The sequence below is a fragment of the Rhipicephalus sanguineus genome, chromosome 5 (genome assembly GCF_013339695.2).
Source record: "Rhipicephalus sanguineus isolate Rsan-2018 chromosome 5, BIME_Rsan_1.4, whole genome shotgun sequence".
In the NCBI taxonomy this organism is placed as follows: domain Eukaryota; kingdom Metazoa; phylum Arthropoda; class Arachnida; order Ixodida; family Ixodidae; genus Rhipicephalus; species Rhipicephalus sanguineus.
This window is the reverse complement of record NC_051180.1, coordinates 110,284,701-110,309,722: the sequence shown is the minus strand read 5'-3', so window position 1 is coordinate 110,309,722 and position 25,022 is coordinate 110,284,701. Positions and strand designations below refer to the sequence as shown.

The 25,022-nt window shown below is 42.3% G+C and overlaps 1 protein-coding gene across 2 annotated transcripts; it reads right to left on the bottom strand.

Annotated features, from left to right (window-relative positions):
- Positions 1-3,107: 3,107 nt before the first annotated feature.
- Positions 3,108-24,958, bottom strand: LOC119394130 (SH3 domain-binding protein 5-like). Of its 2 annotated transcripts, XM_037661382.2 has the most exons (11): positions 24,618-24,958; positions 24,463-24,525; positions 23,421-23,549; positions 22,247-22,414; positions 20,720-20,850; positions 18,174-18,239; positions 16,194-16,236; positions 12,860-13,126; positions 9,455-9,562; positions 4,412-4,689; positions 3,108-3,836 (listed from the first exon to the last, which is right to left on the bottom strand). In XM_037661382.2, exons 1-11 carry the CDS (start codon positions 24,699-24,701, stop codon positions 3,686-3,688), a joined length of 1,488 nt encoding a protein of 495 aa, XP_037517310.1. In that variant the 5' UTR covers positions 24,702-24,958; the 3' UTR covers positions 3,108-3,685. The 2 variants fall into 2 exon arrangements, with proteins under 2 accessions (XP_037517310.1, XP_037517311.1); XM_037661383.2 differs by lacking the exon at positions 18,174-18,239.
- Between the last annotated feature and the right edge of the window lie 64 nt (positions 24,959-25,022).

Below are 25,022 nucleotides of genomic sequence, written 5' to 3'. Positions count from 1 at the left end.
TTTTTATTTTGCAAGCAGTTATACACATGGCATTCTTATGCAAGTCGCAAATGGGTGTTGATGGCTCAAAACAACATTAAGTTTTGTAAGTTTTAAAAAATTCCGACCAGGTCTGCGCGGAAAGCGCAGCACAGTCACAGCGAAAGCTGGAAGAGCGGCATTTCTAGAGCCCGTTATAAACTCTCCTGTGGCTACTAATACAGGTACATTAGCAACGTACCCACTACGCAACAAAGCGTAATTTTTGGTAAGTTGGGAAGCACCCAGCACGACATTATTCGTTGTTCTGCGAAGAAGCGAGGTACCATATGTAAGCGATTATGTGCAGTTTGTTGATGCGGCGGTTGATGACGATGAATAATTATGGTTGCGCCCTTTGTAATGGGTTGGAAGCATTAAACGACCCACTAGTTACGTAATGCATATTGTGTGACGCCCGGTCGTTATTTAACTGTCCCACCACGCTTTATAACATACGTTAACTGGAGAAACGTAGAGCGAGAGAGAGAGAGAATTGACTTTATTGAGACCCTGAGGAGATGGATCATGGGAACCTTATGGGCTTCCTTGGCAACCAACAGAAGTGCACTTGCGAGGAACCTACTACGCTATAAATCATTGTAATTTTTGAGAAGTAGGGCAGTAGGCACTGTGCCATTTTTCGTCATTCTACAGACAGCCGTGGTACCTGCTAAGCGCATGTAAGGCATTATGCGCACTTTGTTGATGCTGTGCGTGATGACGATGAAGAATTATGGCAGAGCTCTTTGTAATGGGTTGGAAGCATTCAAGAACCTACTCGTTGCGCAATTCGCATTTTGTGATGCCTGGTTACAGAATTCGCATTGTGCGACGCTTGGTGCTTATTCTACACTTTTACCACGCTATATTGCATATGCTAATGTGGTTCGTTCCCGAATTGAAGCCTGTATAGGACCTTTTTGCAAAGCAGTTTCAAGCACCGGCATGGCTCAGAGGTTGAATACTGGGCTCCCACGCAGAGGGCCCAGGTTCGAACCTCGTTCCATCCTGGAATTTTTTTCTTATTTAGTTTTTTTTTCTTATTTCGAGCGATACTGGTTACGGACACCGGCGGCGGCGGCGGCGGCGGCGGCGGCGGACAACTACGGCACCAAAAACGGCCGGTGAAATGATCTCATAACAGCTTTCGCTGTAAAAGTGTTGTATAACCCAACGTGCTTAAGACAGACCACATGGGACTACAAGTATCCTTTCACTAAGACATTTCAAAATTTCCTACAATTTTTATCATTTATTCAGCTTCTGAGAATATGTGTTCATGAGAACATAAGTGGTCGCATGAAAATATACAAGTACTACCTTAAATCTGTATCAGAGTTCATATTCTTTTTTGCAATATGCTTGAACAGCCATTGTTAAGCATCTGTTGTTGTATGTCCACTACTAGAAATCCAACGTGGACATACATTTGTAGATAATCTATGAAAATATCCTTTGGACATCTGGCAAGCATATCCCTGTAATGTGATAATGATATCTGAACTGGATGCTTCTGAGTTGTCCATGGTTACTTAGGTCAGTATGATGAGAGCTACTTTATTCGTACCCGCTCTTGATACTGCAACCTGCACGCACACCAATAAATGCACTCGACACTGATCAAAGCATTACCACCATTACCATTATCAATAACAAAGATTGGCTTGGTGGGCATTGGTCAGTGCTTGAGCCATCAAGCGACTCAAGCACAAAGACGGTCGTAACTTAGCAATGGCAGCAAACCCTTTCGGACGTCACATAATTCACCGTAGCTACTCAAAATTTCCAATAAGACCAACTTCACAGCTGTCATGGTGTGAGCTAATAACAACCAACCCAAATAGCCAGCCAGAGCTTGGGAATTTGTACTGAGCACTATCAAGCCCACAGGTGTTACAATGTCCAGGAATGTTCATATGCATCACATCCGTTAAAAGGAGTACTGACACAAAATTCTGAAGGTGAGATAGCTTGCGAGATAGATTTGTCTGGACTCACACACACTGTCTACAAGATATTAATGGCTAATAAAGCCAAGAACATATTTAAAATCAATTTCAAAGTGTATGCTACGCAACTGACAGCCAAACAGAGAACCTTGTGACATTGACATCAACTTGGTTTTAATGTAAGCAACCAATGAACACCCATGTCATGAGTTTGTGCTAGCTGCCGTGCTCCTTGAATGTGCTTTCTGCTTTCTACTGCAGTTGTCAACGCAGTGCTCACGTGCATGTGATGCCGTGTGCAGCGCGTACATTGTTTTGTGTTCTCACATGGCCAGCTGCGTTTACACAAAAAGAACCACTCCCAAGTTCCACCTCTCTTGATGCTCTCTGGAACCGAAACTGTGAATGCGTGCTATAAAAACTTCAAATAATTGACCATCATGCGCTCGTGCAAATAAGGTTTTTAGCCGTGATAAGTGGGTAATTAGCGACGTATTGCAACAGAAGAACCAAGATGCAAAATTGTGGTGTCAGTACTCCTTTAAAGAACTCCTCTAAGTACGCCAACAACAGGTTGCTCGCCTGGTTATGTCACACAAAGCCAACAAAGTAAGAACAATAAGTTGATCTCTCTTAGAAGAAAGCATATGTTACAAACTTTTCCTCAGTACTCCGACACTTTTCATGTATTCATGTGCACAGAAATAGTACCTGGCAAGAAATGCGGTGTCACTGGGCATGCTACTTTTTTTAGCAAGCACAATGCCATCAAGGGAATGCCTGTAGATATGGAATGTTTGGCTTGCTTTGAATACGGCTTGACTTAAAATACAAGCAAGACCTTTAAAACATAAGCGTAGGCATAAGCAAGTCTTCAAAAAACGCATCCATTCTTCCTAATAAACTTCGCATTAATTAATGTTCACTAGCATTTACCATAACAAGAAAACAAAGGAAATGGAAGTTTGAAAGAGAAACCAATGCTATGAGAGTGCAGATGCTCTCATTTTACTTAAAAATTTGAATGAAATACGAACATGCAAATGTGCACACTAGAACAAATATAGTTGCATTTTAATATTTACTTATACTAATGTACCAGACAGAGCACCTTGCAAGTTTTTTTTGTAAGGTTAAATCATTGTAAAGGCAGAGCAAGAGTCGCTACATGAATAACGTTTGGCTTGCTTAGCATTCAATCTGTTTGCACTATTTGAGAAAGAAGTCAATCTGAAGCCACTGCTTGCCGACATGTCCCTGCAAGCAACAGCACTGCAATGCTACTTTTCTCTCTAGGTAATGTGGTGTAAAGCAGCTCTACAATTCCCGGACAGATCGGTGCACTCGGAGCGTAAGGTCGGACACAAGAAGGCGGCCAACACGTTGTACTGAAATAATGTGCCTGACGGTAGTTGCAAGGACTTTCACCGGTATGCTGCACAAAAGGTGGCAACACAGACTTAGCAGCATCCACACATCGCATCACTCTCGCGCATTGTTCACCACACACAACGCCATTGCTAAACCTCCCACTTTAACGTACATAAATAGCAACATTCATCGGCCCATCTTTAGATGGGCATCCCTACAAGTTCGATGAGTCCCTGCATGAGTTCAGCACCTCCTGGTAGTCTTGTTCGAGCACGCGGTCTAGCAAAAGGCAGTCAATCTGCCGGTCATCAAGAGTGCCTCCAGTGCCTGTGCTTAGGAGGCTGTCAGTGTCGGAGCCTTCCTCGACTGTCTGCAGCCGCTGGGAAGTGCCGTCCAGAGTGAGCCTTCGCGCTGCTTTCGCCAACGATGCCTCGATGTCCAGTGCAACGACTGGTGAAAAGGTCTTCGAGTGTGGCGAGGGGAACACCAGGGGCACTGCGTCAGCGAAACAGATGGGCCACTTTATTGGCAAGGATGCAAAGTGAGCGCTTTATTCACACGGTCATCAAAAGTCCCTCCCTTTAACTTGATAAAATATCAAGTTGAAGTTGCACTAGGAACCCATTGTCTGTTAACCATACTGTGTCCTCTATACTCAGCCACAACCATAAACTGAGAATAATTGGATGAACACGTCATGGCCTCTTCAACAAGTTTCTAAAACAGCAGCACACTAGCAGGTCGTCAAAAGAAATGAAAATTATCCTGTCAAAAGCATCAAGCTACAGCTCGCAGATGGCTACCCAGTGAGGCAGGCTTGCCACTGGTTTTGCAGTGGCAAGTCAGAAGGCAGTCAGAAACACGGTCAATGGCACTCAGGTGTCAAACTTTCACATTCCGCCTTGGTTCTTAATGATTACTACTGTGAACTCTGATACGACTACTTCAACACATCTTTCAGGCCGTGTCCGGCATTAACAGTAAGCACTGTATAATTGGTGAACAGAACTGTGGTTGGAGTACGGCACACTTTCATATGGCTGACGTCTTGCACTGGTGGAATTACTTACCCGTTGTTGTTTGAAGCTGCTGTAGCTAGATCAAGCACGATTTCTTCATTGCCATTGCACTGTGTGGTGTCTGGGAACATCCGGTCTATCACTGTGGCAACCAGCTGCTTTAACGTCGGCACGGCATGCTGTGGAACCTTTGCACACTTCTCCTCTCCGACTTGCATTTGAGGAGTCTTGCCCGTGAACACTTGGTCAACAAGCGATGAAACAAGTCCTCTGTGCTGACTAGTTGGTGGTGGTGGTGATGGGCACCTCATGTGAGGTTGACGGCCTCCCTGCGCAAAACAGAAAACCAATATGGAGCGCAAGACTTGGCTCAATGACGCTCCTAAACCACAGCAGATTCTCCGTAAATGGCAACCGCTTAAAAGGACTGACAACCAATCTTTAGGGCATCTATTTTCTTTAGCGTAATGGAAAGCTAACTGGTCAGAGTGTCTAGCCACGGAATGGTAACGTGGAAAATGCCGTGAAACATTTTTAACAAATGTTTTTCTATCTGCGGCGAAAATGAAGTCTTATAAACACTTTACAACACATGCTGCAAACAATGGGCGTGAGAGAGGTTTGTGTTCGAGCATGGCGGTTTGCTGCACATGCATGCACACCGCGCGCATGCGGCGCAGCTGTGCATGGGCCACTGGCGGCCGCGAAGGTCGCGCCACTTTTCACTGTGCTACTCCTTTTACCTCGTAAGCAGCACAGTATGTATAATAATATACATACTCTAACTTTGAGGACCAATTATGGTGCGCATGACAGCATCAGACTACGTACGTCACTACGTGCAGCAAAGTGACCGACTTCATAATCCAGCTTCAAGGCTCTTCCGCTAGGCTGCGCGAAATACTGGTTTTTGTTACTTTTAAACTAGAGCTGTGCGAATAGCAAAATTTTGGGTGCGAAGCGAATTCGAATATTGAAGTGTGAGTGCAAATTGAATCGAATATTTCTAGAATGTTTCTCGAATACTTCGAAGTGAAATTGCAGAAGTTGGAGAAGATTCCTAAGCATATTCTTACGAGATAGCAACATGAAAGTGTTTCTTTTCGCTAGGTTGATGAAGCACTAGCGGGGTGGTGTTTCATAGTTGTCTTATCAAGAATGAGGCAATGTAGAGGCCGAATTGTATTTATGTACATGATTTTGTGCAACCAAAGTGTTGACGACAACACTTTACACGTGATAGGCAAAGATGCCATTTCCTCAGCCTCTCCTCTTCTTTCAACTTCTGTGGAAGCCCAACTGATGTGGCGGACAAGGGTGTGCTCCCTTCAAGTCCAGAGTTCCAAATCTGCCTCGTAGACGTCGATATATAGAATATCTGAAATTTTGGATGCTAAAAAGCTTCGGCTTCCGATTTTTTGGACTTCCTGCCCAAGTTTCAGGTCGAAAACAGCATTAATTGAGCCCCCACCTCTGCCACACCTTTCATCTCCATGTTGGAACCAGCGTTTTCTTGAGTTAATACATTTGCGACCGTAGCAGAGCTTGAAAGGCAGCTTTGCCACAATGCCGGGGTGTGATGAGGTGAAGCATATAAAAAAAAAATCTAGGGACTACTTCCAATCGGACGTTGACTGTATTGGCAAAGTTCGACTGTAACGGAGCTTGAAAGGCAGCTTTGCCGCGATACGAGTGTAATGAGGTGAAGCATATCGAAAATCTGAAGGGGTCACTTTCAATCGGACGTTGACTGTATTTGTTTTCGGGGAAGTTCGAATAGTTCGAATAGTAAAATTCCAGTGCGAATCGAATCGAATAGCAAACCCTATTCGAAAAATATTCAACATTTCGAATATTCGCACACCCCTAGTCATTACATTTCAGATGCATTGCTTTTCATAGTTGCAGCAGTACATTAATACATGTGACTGATGAGAGAAGCGGCAAAATTGTCACATGCAACACTCTTGTTCCCAAGCATCTCCTTAATGAGATGCAGGCATGGACTGTGTGTTAAAGCCACCAGAAAACAGCCTGTCCTCAAGCCAGCATTTCAAATGCTAGTCACAAACTTGCTTCTTCAGTCATTCTTCACTCGAGCGAATCATTCTCCATTGAAACTGTACAGATGCCGACCGATAAATTACATGCCCATGATTATTCCAGGTTTAACTTATCACAGAGGAAATGTGACCCTTTTTGTCAGTCGGTAACGAACCCACCTACGGAAAGGGTGACTTTTCATCCACCTTAATTCATTCCAATTTACGTCACTATTACTCCACTATAGTTAAAGACAACAATTAATGGCCCCTGTGCTTTCCCTGGCCTAAATGTCTGTTGGATTCATTTGGTTATGTCTATCAAAGAAACGAGGCCCTCGAAAAAATTCCCCCTCTTTCATTCTCTGAAAACAATGTCAAGACACTGTATAACATGCATTGCAGCCCCACTATACATCTTTCTGAGTAAAGGGGTTCTGTATATTTTAAGTGCAGAGCACTTTAGAGGCCCAGCTTCTCATCTATCCATGCATCTCATATGGTGTGATCACGATCACAGTAAAGTGCTCAATACAGGCCATAACAAGGCTAGCAATGCTTAAAACCGGGTTAAAGCGAACAAACACGGTCTAAAATAATATAATTAACAGAAATAACCAAGGGGAAATCACAATAATTAACTAAAAATAGCTATAAACGTTCTGGAAACCTGCGGCTGTCTCCGGGACTGCTCAAGAGAGGGTGCCACTGCCTCGCCGAGCAAGCGAATGCCCCGCCCCCGATGCCTCGCTGGCACTTCGTCGCTACATCTTATGGAGGAAGCAACCTGACGGAACCCGCTGCAGATGGCGCGTATCTCAACTGCCATAACAAGCAGGAAGTCCATAAAACGCAGCAAAAAGCAGCGCACATGTCATACACTGCGTTTGCGAATCTCCTTAAAGGGACACTAAAGAGCAAAACTATTTTTCTCGCATTAGTAAAATAGTCTTCCACGATACCAAGAACACCACACTTGCTGCGAGAAGACGCTTAATAAGCGAGAAAACGCGCAAAAAGAAAATACAGGTGGCGACGCCACCGTGGAATTCCCGCACCATTTGCCATGACGTCACATATTTTCGACGGCGCCTGCTTGGGCCTACGTAGTTCCTAATCGGTTAAATCGAAGTACATTGTCCTCTGAGGGGGCCAGAGACGTAACATAGCGAGTTTGTGGAAATTTCGTCGATCCAGTGGCGCCAAAATACGTTAAATGCTCTTTGAAATCCTTTACGTCACGAATTACAAAGTTCGGAGCGAAATTTAAAAATGAAACTTTGAACTTGGTTTCCTCCTCTAATAATAAACCTATGGTGGCGAAATAAACTACGCAAGAGTTCTCCGAGCACACTTTATCAATCTAAACCAATTCATTGTTTCTGTTTAGTGTCCCTTTAACAAGATTCTACTCGTGCCGGGTTTAACAGCAGTGGAGCTGCCATGTTTTTTTTTTCCGTTTTTTTTTCCATGGTTTGGACAGCGACCAGATTGGGAAAGGCTGAACTCTTTGTTGGATGAACTTGTGCCAAGGAAAGCAAGTAACACTCACGGTACCAGCAAGTAACATGCAGTACAATGCACGATCGTTGAAAATCCGATGCTTAGAGAAACTCGTCGGCTTTTATACACGTATCATCGTACACTTCAACGTTATTGCTGGTGCTTACACAAGTTTCAGAATTTAGATGGCTTTTTATGTTGCGCAGGCAATAACAACATTTGAGAACGTTCTGATACATTTAGCTGTGATTTGAACTGAGTGATAACACGTGCAACAGTTTCTGTCAGGAAAACCCAGTCACACTGAAATAAAGAAACAGGTACGCATGGCAATGTACTGACCCACAGTTTACAAACTCTTCACAACGTTTTTGCACAATGAAAAATGAAGTTTGTCAAAGAAATATTGTTTGTTTCTACATGCTTGTAGTCTCCTCCCTGCGTCCATTTCTGCTTTCGCTGACCATACCATTGTTAAGAAAGTGTTCCGCAACTTGTAAAAATCGCACTCTTCTCTGTAATGCGTCTTAGACATTGAGAGAATGGACAATAAAGTTAATAAATAACAGACAGAACAGCAACCACAAGTCTTCTTATTTATGCCAGAAGGTTCCTCAACAAAGAAAATTCCATACTGAACAGATTTAATGGCACTCATAGTAATCTGTCACCAAGTTTTGCTGACATTACTACTTTTGTATATGCTGTCTAACCTCAAAGAAACCTCAATATAACAAAGTTTTCAATATAATGAACTTTATTCTTGTCATCTTTCTTTGCTTCCGTTGAAATTCATGTATATTTCCCTCAATCTAACAAACTAGTAATCTACAACAGTGTCAACAGAACAAAGTTCTGGTGAGTGCTAAAGAGACAAAAGGAAATTTGGGCAAATTTTGTTTTCTTTAAAGTAATAAGAAATTGTGACATATCTAAAAGCACATGACTACTCTCATAGTCATGGTTAAAGGCTAGTTCATTGCTGACAGCCAGGAAAAAAAATTTTTCAAAGCACTGCTGTGACGTAGGAAGCGAACTTACTATGAGCGTATTTTACTAACCGGGATGGTGACAAGTGTATCTATCAGCAGTTTATCTGTTTCGTTTCTAACAAAATTTCACATGATAAGTTTTGGAGTTAATTATTTGTAAAAAGTGCCTGATATGAGATCAAAGGTAGAAGGACTTTAAGACTTTCAGAATGCACAAATTCATTAGTGCAACTGAAATACCAAAACCACAACACAACAAAGTTTGCAACAAAGCTTTTTTCGACGGCCTACTTCATCATATTGAGGCAAACGACATATGTCTTGCAGACTATACTTAAACACATTCACACATTCAAGTTTGAGCACAATTCCTGATTTTTTTTTTCTTGCTCCTATAAAAATTGTCGTCCTGTGGCCTTTCCTTCAACAGAAAGTCATCATTCTCTTTTTGTATGTTTAATGTAGCTTGACCTCTCCTGTAAGGGCCCTAAAAGGTTTAAAGTGTCTGTACACAAATAAATAGGAACAGCAAAGACAGGTGAAGCACGGAATGTCACCTCAGAAATGGTTCTACGGATGCCCGCCGGATGCCTTTGAATTCTTCGAGGCTCGGGCAATTTCCTATACGTCTCTTCACAGCAGATATCTTCGTATATCTTTAACATCTGCAAAAAACCGAGAGACACCATATTTATCAGCTGGCTTGAAGTTTGGTTATCTATGTATGGCAGAGCAGTAGCATGCATACAGAAAAGAATACGTGTACTACAGCCTTTGATTCTGCATACTATCATTGCAATGAGGATAAATTATATTTCGTTTAATTAACAAGAAAGAAAGAGAACTGGGAAGGTCATTTAACCCTTTGAGGGTTGATTTTTTTTCGCGAAATGCGTCCCGAAAATGTGTATTTTTTTTTATTGCTGAATTAAATTCTTCAGACGAATCTATTTAAGAAAAAAATTATGTAAAACTTTTCTGGGTGACTGTAAAGTGACAAAAGATCGTTTGTGTTACATGCTCATGGTTTTTTCATGAGTAATAGAAAGATAAATTCTTAAAAAGAAAACCTATACGACTGTTAAAAAGTTATACGTTGCAATAAACGCCTGCGTAGTTCATATACGTACAAAAATAAGTGAACAAAGTGGCGTCAAGTAGAAGCACGGAGGGAGAAAAGCAACTTTTTATCCAGTCAGCATCTTATCGCCACGCCTGCTTTTGAGATGTCGCTCGCTCATCAACATCTGGGCTGACATTTACTGAATCAGATTCTGATTTACCAGTCGAGTAGCAATTTGGAGGAATCGCCGCTAGACTCACTTTTGTCATTTTTCAGATTTCAGATTTCGCGGGCTTTCTTCATCAACCGGAAAAAGGAGCACACAATTTATACGTTGTTGAAAATAGTGCAGTTAGATGTTACTTCAACATGCTTACATATGCCTCATTGACATTTTTATAATTAGGAAGGAGAGTACTTGTCTAGTTACAAATATAATTATGACTAATTAATTGAATATCATTAACGAAAGAAATAGTGGTGGCCGCTCCAGTGTACTAGGAACAATATTGCCGTGTGTCTTATGTTTCATGAGTTGAAGCTACACCCCCGAAGACTGTCAGCAACGCTCAGCGCAAACCGCGCCACATTGTTCGCGAAGCTTCCCGATCATTGTAGATCGTTTTGTTAAGATTGCGCGCCGCACGCGAATGTTCCAGCTTTGTCGAGAGATAACGCCGCCACCAGCGATATCACTGGAAAGTTCCATAGCGCCTGTATAAAAGCCGACGCGCTTGACCGCTTGTCAGTTGATCGACGGACGACGCCCTATTCGCCGCTATCTTTTTACATCGTGTATTGCTGTAGTGCTAGTTCTCATTTTCCGGCCACAAGTTCGGCCAAATAAACAGTTTCATCCTGCAAACGCCGACTGCTGTCTTCAGTCGACATCACGACCACGTGACATCTGGTGGAGGTGCTGGGTATCGATCCCAGTACCTCTCGCAGGGTACTTCGACGTCTCGGCGAACTCAACTACGAGGTTGTCCCCGACGGCATCACGAACTCTCAGAGGCGCCGAGCTCGACCCGAGGTCGTGCATGTGGTGCGCCTTAAACCGTACTATGCACGTTAACGCACCAGAGGACTCTAATGTTTGCTTCCTTTATTAGTTTTCTTTAGTATTGCATGTAATCATGTTCTGTTTTTAAGCATCGGGACGATGCTTTTTCAGAGGGGGGCATTGCCGCGTGTCTTATGTTTCATGAGTTGAAGCTACACCCCCGAAGACTGTCAGCAACGCTCAGCGCAAACCGCGCCACATTGTTCGCGAAGCTTCCCGATCATTGTAGATCGTTTTGTTAAGATTGCGCGCCGCACGCGAATGTTCCAGCTTTGTCGAGAGATAACGCCGCCACCAGCGATATTGCTGGAAAGTTCCATAGCGCCTGTATAAAAGCCGACGCGCTTGACCGCTTGTCAGTTGATCGACGGACGACGCCCTATTCGCCGCTATCTTTTTACAGCGTGTATTGCTGTAGTGCTAGTTCTCATTTTCCGGCCACAAGTTCGGCCAAATAAACAGTTTCATCCTGCAAACGCCGACTGCTGTCTTCGTCGACGTCACGACCACGTGACAATATGAACTAGGTTTACTTTGTGTAACGCCGTTCCTCTATTCTTAAATCGTGCAGCGTGATAGTTGGGGCATGCTGCATACAGGCACACATTCAAATGCACATGTGTTAAGTCAGAGTATCTATTTTAATCATGAACTCTCCCGGCTTTTGGAACATTTTTGCACATGAATATACATAAAGTATTACTGAACCCCCCTCCCCCAAGAACACAACTTCTGGCTATGCCACTGTCTGTTAACGTGACACCTCACCCGGCATGATGCCTGTATAGGACCTTTTTTCGAAGCAGCTTCAAGCTGTGGCGTGGTAGTGTGGTAGAATACCTGATTGCCACATAGAGTTCTTCGGTTTGATTCCAGCTTGAACACCGATTTTTATTCTTGCATCCATCACGATTTTTCGCTCACGGACAACACCGCCACATTTTCTGTGACACGGGCTCCAAAACGCTGTTGTGATAATAACTCTCGACTCTAAATATTGTGCCTCAAGATTGCGTTTTTCTTATAAAAGCATAAATGATGCATCCCAATTGCTCACTATTAATTAGGCATGTATGTAGTAGCAATGCCAAGTACAAGTACAGATATCCCACAGAGGAGAAATGATGAAAGTGATGCACTAGAGATGGCCGAAGTCCGTCAGTCTGTAGAGCTACTTTTATCAAGGCAATTTACGAGCTACTTATGTCACCAAAGAAGTCAACGGTAAGATGCTAAGACTCCAAAAAAGACAAAACTGCCATTAAGGCTGCCAAAAACGTCTCAAGTCTGGCAACTTTGTTAGTAGATTATCAAGGCTTGAAACTAGCACATCTATACACCCTTCTGCACTGAAAGTTCTGACCCCTTCTTGTGCTCTTAAAACTAAAACTCCGTACTGTTGTCCTCCCAGTCTTTCAATTGCTTGACAGCAAAAATCAGTTGCTCATATATTGATCTAGTATCTGTGACAAGATGTTGCTAGTGCCTATGTTTGCTAGCACTGCACTACTGAGAGGCTGGTATGGGCATGCAATGTAACAATAATCCAAACACATATTGACCACAGTTTTTCATTTCAATCATCAGAACGTGAATAAACAGAAGACGGGACCAGGATGTGGGTTTATCAGAAGCTGGACCTGCAAAACCAGTCACGTCCAAGCAGACATCCAGCCAGAGAATGGTATCGACAAGTACAGGACATTTGTTCATGCTTGCTCACAAAAATTTGACCATTATAAAATTACCATTACGCCTGTAACAGACATGACAAAGTTGCCTAAAGTAATCTTGAAAGCTGTCACTGTTAAACAATGCGTGGCCTTACTTCCTTACCTCCGAGCTAGATAGGCTAGAGGATTTCACTAGCCGCTGCGGAAACCCATCACCCAGTGCATGAGCAAAGCCGTCGTCGCTGCTACCACGGCCGCAGCAGTCATCGCTGCTAAGCAGACTGCTACCGCTACTGCTGCTGTTTGGCATCAGCAGGCGGTTCTGATGCATCTGGTCGCTGATTTGCTCCAAGTTGTGCAGGGCCTCAGTGTACGAGAACTTGACCCTCATGACGTCCTCTTCCATGTGGAAGACGCGCTTCTTTTGCTCCTGCAATGGACAGCATCAGGAGGTAATCGGTGCAGAGAAGAAAAGCAGACTGTAAGCTGCTCGTTAGCCTGAACAAGAATTTCACTTTTACATGTACGGCTATTACAGGAAATTACACGATTCTCAAGCAGCAGTGGGTGCAATGTGTGGCAATGGGGACGTTATGAAATGAGAGCCAGCAATCAATCAACAGCAGAGACCGCAAATCATCAGAACGCAGATCCAGACATCATCGTCAATCCAGCCAATGCAGCATACAGTGACATGCAATGAGTGCAGTGCAGACTACAGAAGCTCAAAGCTTGGACTAATGAAGCATATGAAAGTATTTGGCAAACTTCAGGTGGTGCTACGCTAGATACCCAGGACGCCCGAAAAGCGTGGAAAACAAAATACAGCCCATCTAAGAGAAAACATAGCCAAGACAAAACCTTCACCACCTACAAAGCCAGCACTGCCACAAGTGCCACAAAGAAAGGGCACACGAGGTGCTAGGAGAAATGGGAGACAGAGCCAAGAAAAGGTGTCTCCCATATTTTCCTTGAGATTGTGTCAAAGTCACACATACGGGACAACAAATTTATGGCTGTTCCGTATTTGCTCACATTTTTCTGTAATTAATGCCTAAGGCATTAACCTCCTGTTCTTATCTAACCCAATAAAACAACAAGATAATGGTAGGCAGCATGCCCATTGATGTGGCAAAAAACGTATGATACATGATTAGTAGAGACCGGATTTTAGGCAAATGCCTATTTTGTTCCTTGCGCTCTTATCGAGCCATTTTGATATATGAGCATGACTTAGAGGTTAAGAAGGGCTTTTACAGTGTTTTTATAGTGCCTATAAATGCCTATTTTTCGCGTTCATGCCTAAATGTTTACAAATGCCTATAAGTGCTTATACTAAATGCCTATTTTCAAAACTGGTGCTTATATGAGCGCTATTTAGCCTCAATTGTCGCTCACGGGTGCTGTTTGAGACTGTTATTTATGTTACCACGTAAGATTCTTGGGAACTATGGAGTTCGACCTAGTCCTTTAGTTCAACCAACCAACAACCGCTAGCAGCAGTGAAGAGGGACACGCCGGCAAGCATTCGCCACCGCGCTGACATGGCCCGAGCGGTTGGCGAATGCGAAACCGCGGAGAGCTGTCAGCGGAAAGGAGAGTGAAGAGCAAAAGAAAAAGAAAGAAAGATGTGATGTGCACGCAGCTTTTGTTTTGTTCTTAATTTACTTTTTAAGGTGTTCACTGCAGTAGCGTAGCCAGAAATCTTTTTCAGGGGCACGGGGGGCAACCATACTTTACATAGGGTCCTGCATGCGTTTGTATGTGTGCGTTTATACACACACACATGCAAAAGTGAGAAGTTTCGGGGGAGAGGGGGGAGGTTGAACCCACCCCCGCCTGGCTACGCCAGTGGTTCACTGCCAGGGGAGAAATTGGCTCTATGCAATTCAACCCAGCCAATCGGAGGAATCCCTCCCTTCTTATCTTTTAGCAATCTGGCCGTCTGCTCCTGCTCTGCACTTCTCAGTCATGCCGGAAAGACACTCAGGAGTGTGTTGATTTGACAGTGGACACTTGACTCACTCTGCAGAACACGGGAGTGCGAACCGTGCGAGACAAAGCACTCTATGCTTATATGTTGGCGCATTTGTGCCATCTTTAGCAATAACATTTTTGTTTTCCTGTCGTAGATAGAGGTCGCGCACGTCTTCGTTTGAAATTATTTAGATTTATGTGAAAATTTACTGTGCCTATATTTACGACTTTGGAAGCCTAAAACATTGTTTTGCCTGCCTATTTTTGGACGCCTAAAACGAGCTTTTTTTTGTGCCTAAAAATCCGGCCTCTAATGATGAGACATACCTCGACACTTGTGTACACGTCACAAGTGTACACAGAACACAAGTGGACACTTCTGTAGTGTACACGTCTATGTACACGTTTATTTTGTTCCAAACTTAGTGATGACAATACGAAGGGATAGCCAAAGCAAGCCTCAATATGAGAACCAGCTCATCTGAAAGTATGGTGCACTAGTTGTGCTACGCTAATGCATTGTCTTGTACAGTGTGCATGCGTTTACAACAAATACAGCCACCCACATTATCCAACAATGTTCCTTTTTGAAGTCCCACTTGGTATTTGCATCATGAAATTTTCCATCCCACGTGGCACATAGCCACACAAATGCCAATTTACCCAAACTGTATAGTGTAGGCTTTTGGTACATTGAAAGGAGGGTGGAATGGGCAAAAAGTTACAAGAAAATTTTTTTTATCTGCTTTTTTTTAGGCACGTGTACTTGAACAATGTATTGCAATTGACATAACGAACATACATGCACATGAACAATGTCATGCAGCTAACTCTGCTGGACTTCTCTATAACACCAATCTAGCAAATACAGTACACATTTTAAAACATCAAAAACTTTTAAAATTCATTTTCTTTTGTCGAAATGCTTTCAGGCAAATTCTGCAAAAGAAAATGTAAATGTAAAATGCATTTAGTAATGATCTAGTATTTCAATGGCAGCTCTCTAACAAAGAGAGGAAGCAAATGAGCAAGCTCGGACCTCGGAATATTAGTAGGACGTTATCGCGTCCCTTACACTAGATGCCGATTGCACTAACCTCAGCAACAATTACTTTTTCTCAAATCTCGCACTTATTATTTTAAAGAAACATCCCTCAGTATATATTCATTTTTTTCTTCTAATCTTCCTTTGTTATAGCGCGAATAAACTATAGAAATTGTTATGAGAGAAATTAGCAAATCCTCAATGATAAGTTAAATGGATAAATTAAATGCTGTCATAAAAATAACTATCTAACACACTTTTCTGCTGCATGCTGCAAAATTCATACACATGTGCATGCAAATGTATGTAAGTCTACCATACCATGCATTCCTGAGTGTCCACTTCAACTTAATATTAAGAGTGCAAGCGTCACTCACTCTCACTCAGACAAAAAATTTTTAGAAAGTACCCATGCAAGAGAATTTTGTGTGAACATAGCAAGACAGTCGCTACATCTAGGAGTTGCTAAACTTACCTCAAGAGCTTCATTTAGCTGAGCCTTCATCTCAAAGTATGGCCTGTAAGCGAGCAAGCACATCAACATTCTCCCACCTACTCTGTCACGCTTGCATAGAGGCCGTTAGACCACCAAGAGAAGTTAAGTGAACGCTGATGCATTTGCTGATAAAACACCCAGAAACTGACTCTTTCTCACATGGTAAGCAAGTAGCAAAAATACACATGCAGAAAATGTGAAATCTAACAATATGAAAGTGCCAACGAAAGAACTTCTTCTGGTTTTACTAGTAAACAGAATGACACAGAACTGGTTTAGTGAATGCAGTGATAACTGTTAATAGTGTGCAACTGTAAATTAGTTCAATTAGTAACAATTATAGGCATGAGGTACAATTGTATAGCAGTGCTTGCGTGGTGTTAAGTTAGTCAGGCATTGACACCAAGCAGTGACATGTATCAATGTTCATAACAACATGTGCACCAATGTTTAGCGAGGATGACGCAGCAGAAATTTACAGACCATTGACTCCTGATTTTTTTCACAACAAACTGGGGTTCCTAAATATGTGCTAATGCATTTCTTTCGCTGCATAAGTTGCATCCCCCACTGCCCCCAAATTCTTACCTATATCTCCCTCTACATCTCCAGCGTTTGGCAAAATGCGTTTATTTCTAATATCAATAATAAAAGAAAGTGAGCATTTCTTTTAACAGTGTAGTTACCGCGGCATCGAGGGTCAGATTATAGTGGTTGACAAGTAAACAACGTGTGAGAAAAACAGCAGCAGCAGTAATATGCACAATGAAAACTTGCGGCAGCTTGCACGGCTCTCAATATCCTAAGCACAGCATTAACTTTCTTAGCACGCCTGAAGTGAAACAAAATTACGAAAGTTTGGGGAATGATAGTTAGTGTTACCTGCACCATGCTGACTGTGTTTCTGGTCACTGCATGCACCGTATTTAACTGGAACTTTGTAGTGTGGTGAGTGCTATGTCTGCATTATTTTGAAACGCGCAATGTTCGAAGTTGCACGAAAGCAATGTTTCGTTGTACACTCTCTTGCACACGGCTCGAATCAGGGCAGACACTACTTTCTGAAGTTGCGGAGCACTTCAATGGCGATTTCAATACCTTTGATCACAGCATAATGAAAACTTATTTCCTGCATTCAGGCGTAGTGCTGAATGTCTGCAGGGAAATCAGCCGCTTTCTATTAGAAATGGTGCTCCCACATATGTGCAGTAAGACAACGCTACATGAATGTGTATGGCGTTCTGCTTACTTGTAACAAAAGTTCTGTGGGTAATTTCATTTTTCAAGATCGAAATACTCATACGGTTTTTACAAAGAGCCTGCTCCAATTTCCAAATTACGATGAGCCTGCTAATTTATTAGCTTAAGAGTTAATTAACTGCTTTTTGTTAATTAGAGACTAATTACCACTTGTAAACCATCACCACAAGGCCACCACCACTGATGAAATGTCTCTAGCCAAACCATGCTTTTATTTCAAAACAGCTATTTCTAAATTATTATTACTTGAAGCCTTCACAGCAACACCAAGAATACGGCACAAATCTCAGCACCTTAAGAAATAGATTATCTGTGATGGTGAAATTCTGCTACATTAAAAAATTCTTCAGTGATGTAGCTTAATTACAAGAACAATAACATTGTAATTCCTGGTGAATAGTTTAGGTCAAATTTTTAACCCTGCTGCATGCTTAGAACATGCATACAATTCCATATCAACCACAGTGTTATTAAAGCAAGCAGTAAACGGGCAAAGAACCCAAAAAAGATTTCTAACAAAGGAACAAGCATGCTTAGGTTACGTAAAACAAGCAAAAAATATTTTAGAAAAAGGGAACCAAGAATGGTTATCTAGGACGCAAACTGCTTCAAAGAAACCGCCACAGGACTTCACGACAAAATAGTGGGGACAAAAGGAAAAGCATATGTGTATGAAATATGTAAGGCTGGGGTACTCACAGCAACTGAAGTTCATGCTGGTTTGCTAAATTGTTAAGTTGCAGCAAACTTCTGCGTGCTGACAGACTACGAGGTTGAAGGGGAAGGGCGGGGAGGGGGAGAAAACAAAAAAATGGCAATTGCCAAACCTATAGAGCATTCCTAGAAAAAGAAAAAAATAAAGCAAACCGTAGTGTGAACATGCCGGGCTATCTATCTATCGGAACAGAAATAGACTCGCCGAAAATTTCCTACTGTAGATATTATTGCAATTTCTGTCACATCAGCTGATGGATTGACTGAAGAGGCAGACATCGGTTGTGACACAAATTGCAGAGTGATGCTAGCCGATTAATGCAACCTCGTCAATTAACTACGTATAATTCGAGACATCAATGCATATCACTGCAGATCTCGAAGACAGATTTTTGAAACCTGGTTCTATGCACAGGATATCTGCTAAATTATTATTGCTTCCGTGCTGCACAACTTCAGTTTCACAGTTAGAATACGTGTACCTAAACTTCTATACAATGAACACGAAAATAAGTTATTGCGTATAACAAAGTAAATATAAGGGGAGACGTGGGTCTTGAAAAAAATGTTTTAATTGGTTGGGTTAAGTGAATGAAATTTAATACACTTATTCAGTTTTTTCTGCAGATTACAAATCTTCAAGTAGATTTTTATTATCTGCATTAGAACAGAAGATATGAAATTTCTGAGAGCATATTTCGTACGGTACTTTTTGGCCACTTTGCTCTGTCAAACACAAAAACAAAATATGTGGCAAGACAGCCAGAGAGCTCGTCTAGCCGATGATGCTAATTTGTTTGTTTTCATCGAACTTCGAATGCAAAATAAATGGATGCAAATATAAGTAAAAATGTTTGCTTCATACACTTTATGATTATCGAGAATTATCATTTGGTAAACAACATTATAAGAAAATAAATAGCATCATCGGCTAGACCAGCTTTCTGGCAATCTTGCCGCATACTTTGCTTTTGTGTTTGACAAAAAGAAGTTGCCAAAGATCCCCGTAAGAATTGTGCTAGAAAACATTGTAGAACTAGCATATCTTTTGTTCTAATGCAGCTATTAAAAATCTACTCAGAGATTCGGAATCTGCAGAAGAAAACTGAATGAGTGTATTAAATCTCATTCCGTTCATTCAACTATTAAGAACACACTTTTCAAGCCCCACGTCTTTCCTTAAAATGTTTCTTGTGAAATTGGCATGCAATGAAAGTATGTGCTTATAATGATTAAATAAAGTAATTAAGGTATTTTTCATTTTGAAGATCACATTGTTATAACATGACTTGACTCCATTAAAAAGAATTTATCATGAATCGTGAAAGTCAATTATCTAGCATCACTATGCCATTCGTCTTGCAAGTACTCTCTGCCTCTTCAAGAAGCCCAGCTGATGTAACACAAGCGTGATATATGCCACGCGAGATCTTTTAAGTCTGTCTCTCAAAAAAATAGATAACCCAGTGTAGCACACCACTACAAGCCATCTGTGGCACCCATATGAGGAATGGCCTCATAGCATGCAGTGAACAGGCATGACAGTCCCTCAAACATTAAAAATGACACTTTGTATGCATTCCTCCATTCTATGTAAGTGAACGCATCAAAATTATTGCGTGTAGGTGGATGTTACTGTGACAACAGGGTAAAGTCCTATTGCTGCTAGGGAGCAAGATCAGTTATAATAGGCAACAGGTTAACACCACATGAATAAAAATTGGCGGGGGCACAGTGGGATCTCCTCTCTACGTTTCCACGGCAACAATGGTGATAAAGCCACTGTATTAATCAGCCAACAGGGTGTGCTAGCTCAAATAAGCTGAGCCACCACACTTGAGTGAAAAAACAAATGAAAAATTTAACAAGTCTTCAGCTAAAAGGCTTCTCAGTATCCTTAATTGCCTGTGATAAATACCTGGTGCAGCTAATGGAACCATGATGCACAGAGCTCAATGCCCTCAAAGCTATGAAGTGGCAGAAGCCAAATTCATTTTAACATATTAATTGAAGTAGTCTACAAAGTTTTAAGGTGTTTAGAGCAAAGTCTGGAATGTCAAAGTTATTTTGAAAACACCTTTATTTATAGAGCACAGCTTAGAACAAGGAGAACACGATGAAAAAATGCGTGCCTATTTTACATAGGTACTGCTGGCATTTGCAGGTGATCTCAATATGAAAATATACCAAGTAGTTCCTTGTAAATGAGAAATGATTAATTATATTAATGCAATACCTTTGCAATGCCATTAAATATCAAAGTGGGGAATGTGCACGAATCATGTCTAAAAGACTTTTCACTGGAAAAGGTATGTGATTTCAATGACCCTCGTGTGAGTGAAGTACGAAAGTAATCAATTAATTAGTCCCTTGCGATGCCTATGTGGCTTCCCCATTGTTTTCATCACTCCTACTGTGCCCGAAGCTGAGCCACCGGTCCGAACAAGAATGATACCTGCACTGCTTTGCAAATGTCTTCCCAGGCCCCTTGTTACGCAGTGACAAAAAGACAAGCAGTCCAGAAGCCCCACCTGGCCTTGACAATTGACTTCTTGATAGCATGGTGTAGATCAAGCACTGTTTGTTGCTGGCCTTTGCAGGCGTGCCACAGTCGACCCTGCTCAGCCCGGCTCAACACCCGCTCACGTTCGGCCTCGTTCACCTGCATCGACGAGACAGCCACTTGTCACCCATCAACGCTATGCGGCAATCGAAAGCGATTTCAGCAGACTTCCACATTACAGTTGCAGTGCCCTACCAAGTGCACTACAGTGGTACCTGTACCCCTCTCTATTTTCTTAGGGGCTTTAATGTATGTGTGAACCCTGGAGTGTTAGTTAGCACAACTCAAGTACGCGGTGGCGAATGTGGAACACTCTTCACAGAGACGTCACGTAACATGAAAACCTGGCACTACCCCCGAATCCTTTATAGCTTTGTGCCACAGACGAGGTGGATACCAATTCCTTTCCCAAAAATCCCCATATACTGGGGTATTGCACAACTTCTTTAACAGCGAAGCTGTTCAAGCTAGCCGTAATTTGCGCGGCCTATCAGAAAGCTATCATCATCATGAACGGGTATGTGCCATAGAAATTGGGCAAATCCCACTACTCACCACTGGTTCACTAAGAGAGAAAAATTGAGAGAAATAATGGGAACAAAAACATAAAGAGATAGAAAGACAGCGAAATATATAGAAAGAGAGAGAAAGAGATAGAAAAAAAGAAAGATCAAGAGAGAAATAAAGATAAAGAAGTAGAGAAAAAAAAACAAAGATAAAGAAAGGGTCATTCTACGAGAGGTGTGAACACTCGGTTCCGGAGTTTGGACATCCTTGTCAAGACTAACCTACTTAAAGCCTAGCAACAACCTAGACGAACCAGATTAGACTTCAGAACTGTCCATTCTCACTGTTTCAAGTTGCGTGACTTAGTGCAAGCTTCGCCGATATTTTAAAATGCATTTTCATGTAGAAGCCCTTTTGTGATCTATAGGCTCAGTCCTTTGTGTCTTACACAGTGAAGCAAACTATAGAACAAGCTTGCTGTACAAATTTGAAATGACTGAATTGAATCTTCTAAACACTTCAGGCTTTGTGGCTGGCACAGGAAGCATTATCATCAGACTACGATGTTACTGGACCCACACCGACATGTAATGATATTTGTTTAGGGTGCTTGTTTACTTCTTGATAAATTAATTTAGTCATTCATTTACTTAATTAGTTATTGATTGATTGCAATATCTCAAATGGATAAGGGTATTACATGAGGGTGTGGGCAAACAAAAGTTACCTAGGTTGATGGATGATAAATCCCATGAATTTACCAGGCTCAGTAGTGCGCACAGTGTCTGTCTTGCAAGCTGTTACAACTCTCTTGCTGTATGGAAAAAGAAAGAATTAAAGCTGGAACAGGTGTGAGCTCACAGCTGGTAGTAGCTACACGATTACTTCCAACACTCTGCCAAATTTAACACAAATATCATCAGTCTGTCAGTCTAACATGGTGCATGACCAGAAGCAAGTGCAGTGAAGCCGGCAACGACTCACTAACCCGGACAGTAGCCTGGTTGAGCATTTCTTGAAACATCGGGTCCAGAGAACCCTGAGCCCCCTGGCGCCGCAAGCCTTCCTCCGCCAGTGCCACCATCTGTCGAGCAGTGCAATGGGCCAACGTCGCCCGTTCGTGCCGCAGAGAAGCCTTGCGTGCTGCATCTTCAAGCTGCACAAGTCATCCATAGCCTCAGTTGCAATCTCACACGAAATCGCTGATGATGACACGGTTCGGCAGTGCTTTTCTGAATGTCGTGATAGGAAACTATCGAGTCACGTCACATCCTGTCTGGGGACTGGTTGATTTCGTCAGTGGACTTGACATTTCAAGGCACACACAAAGGATAAAAAAAAAGACGCATCATGAAGGGCTCCCAATCAATTTTGACTGACTGACTGGGTTTCCCAACAACCTCCCAGTGCCCAATGCGCAAGCATTCTTTTGTGTTCTAGCTTTCACTGACTGAATGTGGCCAACACAACCAATCGAACCCACAACTTCTGCAAAACAATGTTATTGTCACTGGGTTGCTGTACTACATCACTGGGGACTGCATCAGCGATCTGGTCGATCTTGTCATTATACTTAACACTTTTCTTTCTGCAAAAAAAAAAGTGCCAGTTTTCACCGTTACTGTGCTTTACTGTTTTTATTATTTAGCCACAGGATAAACTGTGACACTCCATATGGCAGCATAGTTGTTTATAATTATTTAAGTCCCTGTGCTTCGGCAAGGAATGCAATAACTTACTTCCACAAGCTCGCCTTTATTAATGAACTATGAAATACAGATTTTTTCATAACTGAACTATACAGCTCAAATACACAACATATAGTTCTCAATCGCCCCATACTTGCAAAGCAGGCTCCATGCAAAAGCACAGAACTGGACACAAGACTATAGCGAAACCGCTATGTCACGTGGTTATTGTATATACGCATATCTCTTTCCTCTCCCCCTCATCACTCCTATTTTTTTTTCCCTTCCCCTTTTCCCCTGTGCAGAGTAGCAGGCTAGAGCGCACTAGCTCAGGCCGACCTCTCTGCCTTCAAATAAATTCTCTCTCTCTCTCATGCAAAAGCATATATTCAAAATCATCCCATTAGTATATACACTAACTTCCATAAACTGGCTGACATTGACAAGACTAGTTCGAAAGTGTATCAACCTCACCTCCTTCGCTTTCATCCTAGCCTCGTAATAAGGCCGCGCTTTTTCCACATGGCTTCCCAGCTTTTTGGCAAGTTGGTTAATTTTCTGCGATGACTCTGACAGAAGCAGGCGAAAATTGGATCTTGCTTCCTGTAGCGCATAGAGGGAACAGAGCAGTGTTGGTGACGGCAAAACAGAGCAAGTACCTAGGAATAATGCTGCCATGTGGCAAAGGACATCGTATTATGCGTCAATCAGTTTAACAATAACTTGCACATATTTTATGCATAGTTTAGCAGGCTCGTAACTGGACTTTGTTCAGTCAGAATTGCCATGTACAGAGCCAGACTGCCTGGTGCACAGGAAACCGAAGGGGTACACCTGTTATAGAAACTATGCCAACAAGGGTCTCTGCCACGACGACAACGTATATGTGTGTGTGTGTATATAATCCTAAGTCAAGATTTTTGTCTGTTAGTTCTAATTAATATATCCTCAGTTTGTTACTGCAGATTAACAAAAAACCAGTGGAAAAGACACATGCACAAAAGAAGTAGACTGAAGTGCTCTATGTGCAACCTGTGTGTTTGTTTCTTTGTGCATGAACATATTTTCTGGCTCTGCGTTTATAAGTACACGTATGAACTCGAATGACCAACTGAACAGATGCTGAAGACTGCACTTACAACTCAACATGGCAATCAAACATCACACTGCATTATTAGTCAGTTTCAGATTCGCACTGAGTTGTCAAGATTTTTTTTTCTCTCCTCTTTCATTTTTCTCTCTTCAGACATATACCTTTGATTACGTATCTAAGCACGGCTCTTAAAACGTATGTGATCCTAGGTGTAAGTTTGCCTTTCTGTGCGAACAAGAATTCTATGTCGGTGAAAGAGTAAACGCTGAAACACCTCCTCCATCACTCCGCAGCATGTCTTAATTAGCGCGTTCATGGCGTAAATGTATATAGCGTTTAGCGCGGTAGTCTATAGTACTCTGAGTGCTTATGTAAACAGAAGCGTTTGGCTAGTCACAAAAAACGACAGCAGGAACTACTCACATCAAGTTCGATTTCCAGCTTGTTTATAAGCTCGGTAGCCGTGTTCAGGCGTTCCAGTTCGAACTGCAAAGCGAAAGTAACTCAACAACCGCGTGCACAGTCATCCACGATAACAATATCAGAGCGTCATTGGCAGCCGTGAGGTTTATATTCACCTGGACACGTTGATCGAGTGGTTCCCGGTCATCTTGATCACTGCTGTCCGGCAAAGATCCTTCGTCCGAGTACGCGGTGGACATATCGATTTTTGGGCAGGTCCCTCCGCACGCACGAGTTATCCACGATCAGGCACGACGCGGAAACGGTTAATCAGCAGCTAAGCACAGACGAGGTTTTCTAACGCAGTAAGATACTCGTCCATGTTGTCATATATAAGGTGCTCTCCTTGTGTTTCTTTGATTTTCTTGCTGACGATGCCGACTTTCCATACCCATCACGGCGACCTGGTATCTGCCGATGCGCCTGCCTGTTACCTTTAAACATGGCCGACACATTCCTCTTACTAGACATAACGAAGCTACAAAGCATGGGGTAAAAAGTAACTATCTCGTGAAACATAA